The 10,796-nt window shown below is 52.0% G+C and overlaps 1 protein-coding gene across 1 annotated transcript in view; it reads left to right on the top strand.

The window, feature by feature from the left end:
* Window positions 1–10,796, top strand: part of LOC102381106 (NACHT, LRR and PYD domains-containing protein 12-like) — a 46,690-nt gene that overhangs the window by 25,457 nt on the left and 10,437 nt on the right. Inside the window, exon 7 of the mRNA XM_025194006.1 lies at window positions 6,155–6,325. Coding sequence (XP_025049791.1) covers window positions 6,155–6,325 — 171 coding nt within the window. The remainder of the gene's footprint in view (window positions 1–6,154; window positions 6,326–10,796) is intronic.

Raw genomic sequence — 10,796 nt, forward strand, 5'->3', positions numbered from 1 at the left:
GTCCGGAGCCTTGGATGGTGGCAGCGGGACCCCCAGGCTAGCGGGTGTGCTCCAGGGAAGGGGTCGGCCGGACGGGAGGCACCCCAAGGGAGGCACTTGGAGCCTGGAAGGTGGTCGGGCGCAGGGAGGTGGGAGGCTCAACGCAGGAGCGCCCCCTACTGGCCCGCCACACTGCCCAAGTCCCAAAGGTTCCCATGCCCTTCCCCCCTGAAGCATTAAGGGCAGCATGGAGCCTGCCATCCCTCCTCCTCCTGCTTGCATACCACTCTACTGGGTATTCATTAACAATGCCCATTAATCAGTTAGTCTGTTAATTAGGGAGGTGCAGGATAAAAAGTATCCAGTTAGTTAATGTCAGAATCTTCCCTCTGCTCCTTCCTCCCCTTTTCTCACCTGCTTGTACCAGGACTGTTGGTGTTGGAGTGAACACCTCCTCAGAGTGAAATCCTGCCCTTTCTCTCATTCTTCCCTTTAATGAGGGGACTTTGGGTGCTGTTGTGCTAAGGGAAGCCCTGTCCTAGAGCAGTGGCCCATCTGCTGCTCTTTTTCTGAGCAGGGCCAGGGGATAGAAGCATCCCTAAAACTGTCCCTTCTGTAGCATTCCCTGAGAGCCTGCCTAGGCCCAGGATTGAAAGAGTTAAGACTAAATGAGCCAGGCAGTCCTCCTTGCCCAGCTCCTCTGTCACTTGGGAACACTCCCTGAGTGTCAAGCCTGAATTGTTCACAGTACAGAGCTTCAGTTAGGCTAAAGAGTAGGGGTAGTGTGTGAAGGATCATTAACAGAAGAGGTAGGTCACCCCTCCAGTACTATTCATGTCTAGCCGTCCCTGTACCCAGCACCTCAGGACATGCTCTTAGCACCGTTTCTGTCAGGATGGAGCATGAGGAAATGGTGAAATGAGTACCTGCTCCCCCAGTTTGGGGTAGGCAGGGATGTAGAGGGATGTAGGGTTACTCCAGAAGGGACAGCCCCAATGCTGGAGGAGCCATGCCCCTTCTATGCTCTTCTCTCTTTCTATAGTATGAAACCATTTCTCATATTCCTTCCCCTGCCTGGATATCACACTGGGGTTTGGGGAGGCCTTGAGAGATGTTTCTCTGACAAGGAAAAGTCATTGGTTGCACGTAGAGCAGGGGTCCCTCCCTGATGTCTTGAGACATCACATGGTTATCAGTCATAGGCCTACCGGGCACCTTGGTTAGCTGCCCTATTGACTGAAGTCAGGATTCACTGTCTCCTCTTGTAGGTTTGGGCACCCTTCCTTTTAGGGAAAGTTTAGACCTACCCAGTGAGGACAGTCATAGATCCTGGAGAGAGAGAGAAGCATCCTTATTCAGATGTAGAGCTGCAGTTCCAGCTCCTCTCCTCTGCTGATGAGGCAGGTACTTCCTCCAGGCTGTGCCCAGTGCACGGCTTCCAGGCATTCCCAGCTTGGATGGACCTTTGATGTCCGACACAAGCTAGTGCACTGGGTGTTTCCCAAGTTTCCCATGCAGGGTAGCTTGCCAGTCCTGTTAGCAAGAGAGGGTTAGATTCACCTGAGAATTCAGCATCAAGACCAGTGACATCCAAAAACAAGTGTCCCCCTTTCCTGACATCCTCCTACCCAAGTGCTGCAGTACCAGGAGGGGCCAGTTTGGACAGATTCTGTTTCACGGAGTGGAAAATAAAGTGTAGCTTGTGCCCAAGTCATGAGTTTCCTGACTGAAGTGTAGGAGCAATTCTGTCACCTGCTCTGGGCACTTAAGGGCCCCATTATGGGAATAGGATCATTCTTCTGAGATACGCAGATATCTCCGTAGTGTTTCATGAAGGCAGGTAGGCATCCAAATTGGGATCCTGCTAGCTATTTGGGCAGCTCAAAATCAGTCACACGGTTCACTTTGCTTATAGGCTGGCTGGTTTGAGGGTTTCCACAATACTGCTCTCCTGGCCTGCCTTGGTAAGGCAGAAGGAACAGAAGCAGCTGCCCAATGCACAAGCATAGATACTGCTCCAATGCACTTCTATTCCTGCGTTGGAGCAGGCTCGATTAATCAAGTCTATGGGATCATGGGATACTATCTGGAGTGAGTGCAGGACAAATGGGTCAGGGTCTGGGCCGAGGCTGTGTACTCAGCTGCTGCTGGGCTGCTGGTGGGTGCTGGTGGTGCTGGTGGGGAGGGTGCATGGGCTCTGTGCTGTTGCAGCAGGGTGATGGGTGCTGACCAGCTCATGGCAGCTCCCCAAAACTGTACATGTGGCCTGCAGGCCCAAAGAATTACCCATTCATGTTATACACAGCTTCAGCTGACCAGGAAAATGCATTGCTTCCACCAACCATGTCATTCTTATAATTATATGGTATTATTTTTTCCCTAGTTTTTCTCTCATTTAATGAAAAATAAAAAATCTTTGAAGAAAATTCACTTTTGCAAACAACTTTTTAGTTGCTTAATTTTTTTTCCAGCAAGATGTTGTAATGCATCACTTACTTTCAGCTCTGCTTGCAGTGATATCAGAGACAGCTTCTACCACTGCTGCTCCTTTTCTCAGCAGGGAGCTGTAGTTCCAGGATGCCCAAGGGGGTTGGGATTTCATAGACTGCTACTCCCTTTGATTTCCATATGGACCTATCAGGGCCAGAGTGAACTGAGCCCATGAGGGGAGAACTGTCTAGGCACACCTGGGTGTGAGAGTGCTGCAGAGCCACAGGATTTCTGACTTCTATTTTCAACAATCAGGATCACAGAGGACTTGTAAAATAAGGAGGAAAAAGGGATTTTTTTTCAGCTGGGATGAAGCTTGTTGAAGAGAGCTGAAGAAAAGCCAACACACTACAGTGGATCCCGCTTATAACGTTGTGTCTGGTTTTAATACAGTTCACTTTTATTTAGGTTATGTAAGAAGCTTTGGTACTGTGACTCTGTCTTTGCTCAGGGGCAGAGGCAGAGTCCTGGAGCCCAGGGGTAGGAACATACTCACCTCCACATGTCTTCCAGCTTTTGCCCAGGTCTAACTAGTCAGAAGGCAATATGGATTCATAATATTTACCGTTGTCTCTTGGAAGGTGATCTCCAAGCGGGCACCCCTCTCATTAGATAGACACTTTTATGTTATTAGAGGGACAGTGGTGTTCTTGGAGTTTCCTACTGTCACATCTTCCAAGATTTGTTTAACCTTTCTCACGTGCGCTCCTTCTCAGTTGTTCTTTGCCCTCCCTGCCCCACTGCTCGCAGGTGGGTTCCTTCTCTCCCTTATTAGCTCCAACCTTTCTTCCTTTTCTTCCTGTGTGGTTTCATTCCTGTCCTCTAAGATCCTGTCCATCACAGTCAGAAACTTCTTCCTCCGCGTCCCCTTCATGTTCTACCTCAAAGGGCTGCTGGTGAGACATGCATGCTCTCCCCTGACTCTCGCCTTGAAGTGTGCTCTGTCCTTATGCCTTTGACTGCAGGTGATATAAAAAAGTGATGATCTACTTCTCTTTTGCATTGTCTTGGGGTCCTGCCTTCCCTCTCACTGCATGCACATCATTGGGGTATTCTTCTTCTATAACCTTACACTCCCCCTCTCTTGAGGCTCTTCTCTCCCTACCTCACATCTGCCCTGGAGCTCTACTAATCTCTGTGGAGCCTGGGGATTTTCTCTATCCCTCACAAGAGATCCCCTGGTTTCTTTTGTTTCAAATAGTGGGATCTTCCCTCTACCTTTGGAAGAGGACTCTAGCTTTACGATATAGGCAGTAATGTTGATGGAGGGCATGAAGAAACATATATGTGGAGGTAAAGCAACAAGTATATGTATACATAAGATGGCATCTTTACTGGGGGCATTACCAAGAACCAAGTACTGTTTGGTCTTTTGAGAGACAAGACTACAGCCCATCTATGGTCAGGACTTCTTTGTGAGCTCAGACATGGAACTGAGGGACTGTTACAATTCACGTGCTGATGGCTGTTTTTGTACACCAAATCTAGATACAGTCATATTTCCCTGTGAGCCCACCTTACCTCCTAGTACATAAAGTATTATTAACAACCAAATCAGATAAAGTCAAAAGAGACAGGTCTGTAGCCCAGCCTTGTATTGATTACATCCAAGTAGATAAGTAGAAGTACTTGTCTCTATGCCTGACGAGCTACCTGCAAGAGATCCTCCCCTCTGGCCTAGTCTAATATAGGTGGCTGGATAAACAGATTCTTAGTGCACTTTCCCAGGCTACCGCTTGTGCTTTAAATGCAAGTTTATTGATGTTTTTTAATACCGGATTAAGCACATATAATTCATAACTCAGCGTTTTGCTAGGTCCATAGTCTGCAGTGGTCATTGTGGTCTGTCCATCACTGACCATGTCTTCACCCTACAGGGGAACCCCAGCCATGTCTTCCAGGAGGCTCATGGTGAGGCTGTGATCCAATTGCCAGGACACTGCAATGTTAAGGGAGGCTTTGCAGAGAGGTGTTAAGGCTCGGGCACAACATCCAGCATGTGTGTGCAGGTTCTGGCATTTCTGGTTAGGTGGAGGCCTTGTTCTCATTCTCCAGGAGAACCTCTATGAGGCTGTGCTGGAGGCAAAGTGGCAGTAGGCAGCAGCCAAGCTTCTAGGTGACCAGAGGTACAAAGCTCCCTTCACTTCTCAGCAGGATGCAGCTGTGCCAGCAGGCAAGACTCAGGGAGATCTGGAACAAGACTTAAAAATCTCCAACATCTGCAACAGGGGCTCTGGAGCAGGACCTGACAGCACAACAACCGGGTGCCTGTCTTCTAAACTCTTTATTCTGCACCATCTTCAGGGACTTCGCTTGTTCTGGGGTTTGACACCCTCCTCCCTTCTCTCTCCTTGTGGTACTTTGTCTTAGTGGAAGGTGAGTGTGGGGTGTCTGTGCTGGGCTTGGCAGCTGTGAGTGGCCACTTAATGCCCTCATCAGTCTCCACTGCATTTCTCACTCATGCGGGTTGTACCATTGCTGTGTCACAGCCACCTGCTATTGTTAACAGCAGGTGGATATTATACCCGGCATTGTCTATTATGCCCTTCCTGATCTGTATAAGCTGTGGTATCTGAGCTTTTCCCACTGAGATAGACTCCTCTCTTAGTTTCAGAGGAGGAAGTGCATATGTAGGGCCTGAAGATCCTCCATGTTGAAGGTGGATATTGCTGTTCAAGAAACTGATGGAAGCTCTGTCTGGGGAAAGAGCTCATAGCTTGGAACAAAGGGACACTACGCCGTCCCCTGTGAGCGTGCAGACTGCATATGTCCTGCGCCTGGTCCCATGTTAGCAGGCAGGACTGAATACAAGGTGTCAGGAGGCAGCAGCCAGGCTCCCAGATGGTCTCTGAGGAACCAGTAGTAAAGTCTTCATTTACATCAGCCACAGAGCTCTGCTACAGGCTCTCCCAACAGGCTCATGTAGGCAAGGTCCTCTCAGGATCTTTTCTCCCCACAACACCAAAGGCCCCGGTGCCTTGCACCAATTTTCTCTCTGTCACTCTCTGCCTTTCATCATTGGTCTCCATTGAAAAGTGGATCATTTTCTGTCTGTGCTGGCCCTGGCACCTGCCTCTTCCCCAGGCCTGGTGCTCAGAGCAGGGACCAGATGGGTTGTGGGAGGCAGAGCCAGGAGAGGGCTGGGGTGTGCAGGGAGCAGCAGAGCTGGTGCTGGGGCGCAGAGGAGCAGATCCCCCAGATCCTGTGTGGAGCCTGCCTGGTGCTGGGGAGGGGGCTCCTCCTGCAACCTCCTGCCCTCTGATTGGGCTGCACCGGTCTGGGGTGCAGAGGGATGAAGACACCTGAACTGTTTAGAAATAAGTGGCCTGAAGGTGCTGCCTCCTCCCAGTGCTGCCTTGTGGTGGGGCAGTGAATTTCCAGGGGCAGGACTAATAGAGGAATTGATTTCCAAGGTGCTCATTCCACCCTCGCAGAAGGTTGGGGCTGGGCCCTTCTCCATGATGACTGGCCACAGGTACAGCACAGACATTGGGGCTGAGCAGGAAGCTCTGGTTTCTCCTTGGCCAAGGGGTAGATCCCTGGGCAGGGCAGGAGGCGGGACTTCTGTCCAATTGTCCATGCGAATTGGCCGGGGAATGGGGTGGTGGGTGGGGCCCGCTGTCAGAACAGCTGTGCTGGGCCCTGTTCAATCCCTGATCTCTTTTCCATTGTGCTTCTCGTGCAGGTTGCAGTGGTGCTATCTCCCAGCCACCTGCTGCGGGGATCTCGCCGCTGCTCTCAGCACCAGCCCCAGCCTGACGGAGCTGGACCTGAGTGAAAATGATCTGGGGGCTGGCAGCGTGCGGCTGCTGTGCGAGGGGCTGAGACATCCCAGCTGCAGGTTACAAACACTGCGGTAAGGAGCTCACAGCTTGTGCCAGGGATATGATTGTTGTGGCGGGGATGGGAGGGAGGGAATGGTGACTTGTGTCCATCTCAGGAGCAGCAGAATTGTTAAGTGGTGCCAAAGTCAGAGCTAAACCCAACACCTGCCCCTGCAGCTCTAGACCCATCTGCGCTGCTACTGAACGGACTTCCCAGGTACAGGGGAGGAAGGAGAGCGAAGTCAGGTGCACAGGCCCTACCGGCGAGCTGTGGAAGTGGCTCAGGTGGGATACAACATGAGGCAGGGGAATGCAGCAACCTGCCAGAGCACTCCTGCCATGCCACGCTGCCCTGCTGAGATTTGATTCCTCACGGGCAAGCACCAGGATTGCCTCCCTGCAGCGCAGCAGGCCTGCTTGTCAGCACCCCTCGTGCCAGTGTCTGAACACAGCTCTGCTGCTGCTGTGTGCAGAGCCAGCTTGTGCGTCTCTGCAGCCTGCCTGCCCAGCCAAGCAGTGTCTGGTGGGTTGTGGGCCTGTTCAGAGGTGTGGGGAATGTGGATATGGGGAGAGAAGTGGGGGCTATGCACGGGTGCAATGTCCTCTTCAGTTTCGTGGAAGCCTGAAGCAGGCAGTGTGGAGATGAAATAGGTTGAAAGCCACTGGTCTGGAGCACAGCTACTTGGACTGCCAGTCAGGAGATGTGGCCCAGAAACCAGTCACTCCCCCGCTTCTTCTTTATCCTCATGTGTAGTATAGGGGCAAGGATGATTTCCTCCTTTGTCTTGTACCTCGTGATCTTTGCAGGGAAAGTGCAGTATCACCTCATGAATTACTAATAGGTGTCTGAGCACAGAAGCTGAGAACGCCCTTCATTGTTGCCCCTCTTCCCAAATGGCAGGCTGTTCTTCCATCAGACATCTGCTCACAGCCTTTTGAAGCTCCACCACAGCTGGGAATTACTGAGGCACTGCAATGCTCTGCCTATATTCCTACATAAAGTCCTATCAGGGGATAGGGCTACCTGTCTAAAACTGGCCCTCCTGAAGCCCTCCCTGAGTCTGGCCTGGCACAGGTTGGAGGCCAGGACTAAGGCTTGGTGACCCAGGCAGTCCCTCTAAGCCAACTTTCTACTTAGTTGGGAGCTCACCTTGATTTCCAGGGCTGCCTTGTCCAGAGACCCCATTCTCACGCTGCCTCGGCTAGGAAATGAAGGGGCACTGCAGGAACCAGCGTGACAGGAGATATAATTCACCCTTGCAGTGATCTTCAGTGTTGGTTCTCTCAGTACATAGCACCTCAACACCAAGGTCTTGTGTCCTCACAGTCTTGTGGTACTATCTCTATAACCAGGGGGAGAATGAAGGACCTGTAACGCTGGCATCTCTGGCAGTGCCAGGCAGCAGCCCACTCCAGCGCACTGCTGCCCTGTCTGTGCTCCCTCCCAGACTTGGAGCAGTTTAGCCCCGTCAGATGTGTGCAGTGGTCAGGATAAATATCCCTGCTATAAGCAGAGCTGCATGGCATGTTTGAGCACAAAACTGCCTGGCCTAGACTGTCTGTAATGTAGACTTGCCCCTTCACACCCTCAGGGCTCTTTGTGACTCTTCCCCTGTAAGGAACCTATTTTTGCCTGTGCGAACAGCCATCACTCACCAAACACATCAAGTTCCTGCTACAGAAACTCAGGTGCCAACACTGACTCCTTCCCTAAGCCTTCCCACAGTCCTGAAGGTTTTCAGCAGCTGTCCAGGTTTTTATGACAGCCTCATTGAGATGGCAAAGTTGGTTCATAGTCAGGGAGGACTTCTGTCCCACAGGGAGTGACGGTCATGGATCTTGTCGGCCTTTTGAAAGTTTATCCCAAGACATCAGTGAGATCATATATTGGATGCCATGAATTCCCATGTCTCCTGCCACCCTTCACCTGTGCTCCACACGAGTGAATGAAAATGGTATCTCTAATATAGGAAAGAGCACATGAACATGCAGGTGCTGGCCCTGCCCTCCTAGCACCAACATCTGGGAAAGATGCACTTCTGTGGTCCTCTCCTCTGCCAGCCAAAGCTCTAGCGACCAATGTCTCCACTTGAGGATGGTGTGTTATTTCAGCGCCTGGACAGGTGTGTGGTCTCTGCAGGAGGCTCACCTGGGCAGCGGTGTTCTGGAGATCAGAGCATCCTCCTCACAGTCTAGCCTGTCCTACCCCCATTGCAGTAATGCCTGCCCAGGTGCTAGCAGAGCACTCGGGAGTAATATATGGTCACAGCCAGGGTGCCTGCGGTCAGGTACATTGAATGTAGCTGGTGTCTTAATAAGAGGAGAACCCAAAGAACAGATTCAGGAGCAGAACCAGCAGTGAATAATGAAGCCAGGGGTTGGATCAAGAAATTGGGCTAAGACAGTTCCAGAGACCAGGAGCCAGGGAGCCCGCAGCACAGGGGGCAGCTGGGAAGGAAGAGAATGCAGACCATGGCAGAAGAAGGGGACAAGGCTGAGACATCACTCACCGCACATGAACACGCATGGCACTGATGCAAGTCTTGCACACCAGTGTAAGGTGTGATGGTGCTGAGAGCAGGCCAGCTCTCCTGAGGCAGCTGTCACCAGCCCAGAGCCCAGCACTGCGTGTCAGGAGCACCAGGGATAGCCTGTTTGCTTTGGGCACATGGCTGCCCTGGGATAGGAGAAGGACACACATCACAGGTACATGGTGTCACCACTGACACCAGCTTTTCTGCCAATGTCAGTCACACTGGTCCCAGGAGAGTGTGGGTGCCACGCTGTCTGAGAAGCAGACATTTTTCTCTGTGGATTTTGTCCTGGAAAGGAAAACACATGGTTTCCATGTTTTTTCTCCTTTAGAGGGGAAAATCCATGATTTTTACTTTTAAAGGACAAAATCTACATTTTCCTGTGTTTTTCTGCAGGGAAACAGAAAACCCAGACCCCTGATCATTACTGAGCATGACCTGCCTACCTGTCCCTGCTGACACACTCCAAGCTGGGCACCACACCTGCTACAGAGTCATTCCCAAGTAGCTGCTTTTAATCACACTGCAGACAACAGAGGAGTGGCCCTGGTCCCACCTCACTAGCATGCCTCAGTGTCTGGAAGACACGGCAGGAGCAGGGGCTGAGGTGTGACTGGGAAGAGCTCAGTTGCATCCTGCTGTGGCTGTGGTGTAGACATCCATCAAATTCTCAAATGCTGGGGAACACTGTAGACCGTGGCTGCTTTGCAGTGCTATGAAGGCACAGCACATGAGGAAGCCAGGCTAACAAGCCAGCCTGCACTGGCAGTGGTGTGCTGCTTTCTTGCACAGGTCAGGAAGTGCTTACACATTAGAGAGAAATATCGTTTCTAAAAATACATCTGAATTGTGATCATAGTTGTGTCTAACAAAGACATTGAACTAATCCACCAGTCAAGATGCAGCATTCAATCTATTTTAAGACTTATGGGCAGAAACACTACTTTGTGTTTCCCTGGGGGGAGGTGACATGGCTAGGCCACCTGATGCAGCACAGAAGCCCCAACCCCGGGCAGGGGATGCCTACAGCCTGCACTGGGGCTGGATTCACACCACCACTGCCCACGCAAGCAGGAGCCAGTACAGCTGCAGCCACTTCGGTTTGGGCTGGGTGGGACGGAGACCACCTGGAACCTCTCGTCCTCCCCCTGCTGCCCACACCATGGTCTGGGCTCAGCCAGATCCATACCCAGCTACATGCTGCTGCTGTGGAGCACAGTGCTGGTCCTCCCTCCTGTGCCACAGTCCCAGCTGCAGCCACAGCTGGCAGTGTGGAGCCACATGTCACTGCCTGTGCTTCCACCTGAGGTGTGCTGCATGCACCTCATGCTGTTGTCCATCCCTACCATGTCCCTGCAGAAAACCATCCTGTGAGCCCATTCTGGGCTGGGCTTGGTGGTGGGGTGGGGGGCAGCTGTGGGCCCCCTCTGCCAGGCTGGGGGGAAAGGGGGCTACTGGTCAGGAGTGAGGGGCACCAACATAGCCAGAGGGGCTGGGGGGTGTGGGTCAGGAGGGAGGGGCAGCAGCAGGGTCAGGCTCACCCCTGCTGAGGGCACACTCTCGCACCTGCATACCTCGGTGTGAGAAAGGTGTGCAGTAAGACTATTTGCAGCTCTTACTTTCATTTTGAGGACTTTAGAGGGCAGGGGAGAAAGGAGGAAAGAGAGAGTGCTCAGTCATAATGCAGCTTGGTGAAGAAATCTGAAAGAAGACTGGCCAACAGTCTAAGGTGGTCTAGGTCCTCTGAAGATCTCTTCTCTCTCAAACCCCACGTGTACCCCATGGCTTGCAGCTCTTTTCCCTCTGTCTGTCCCCTGATCCCTCATATCAGTACAAAGGCAGGTCTGGTGCTGCCTGGGCTTGTCCTGATGCTCACAACTGGAGTGGATGGTGGTGGGGAGCAGAACCAGGAGAGTGCCAGAGTGTATGGGGAGCAGCAGAGTTCCTGCTGGGGTATTGAGGGGCAAAA

This window comes from Alligator sinensis, unplaced genomic scaffold, assembly GCF_000455745.1.
Source record: "Alligator sinensis unplaced genomic scaffold, ASM45574v1 scaffold1357_1, whole genome shotgun sequence".
NCBI classification, from domain to species: Eukaryota; Metazoa; Chordata; order Crocodylia; family Alligatoridae; genus Alligator; species Alligator sinensis.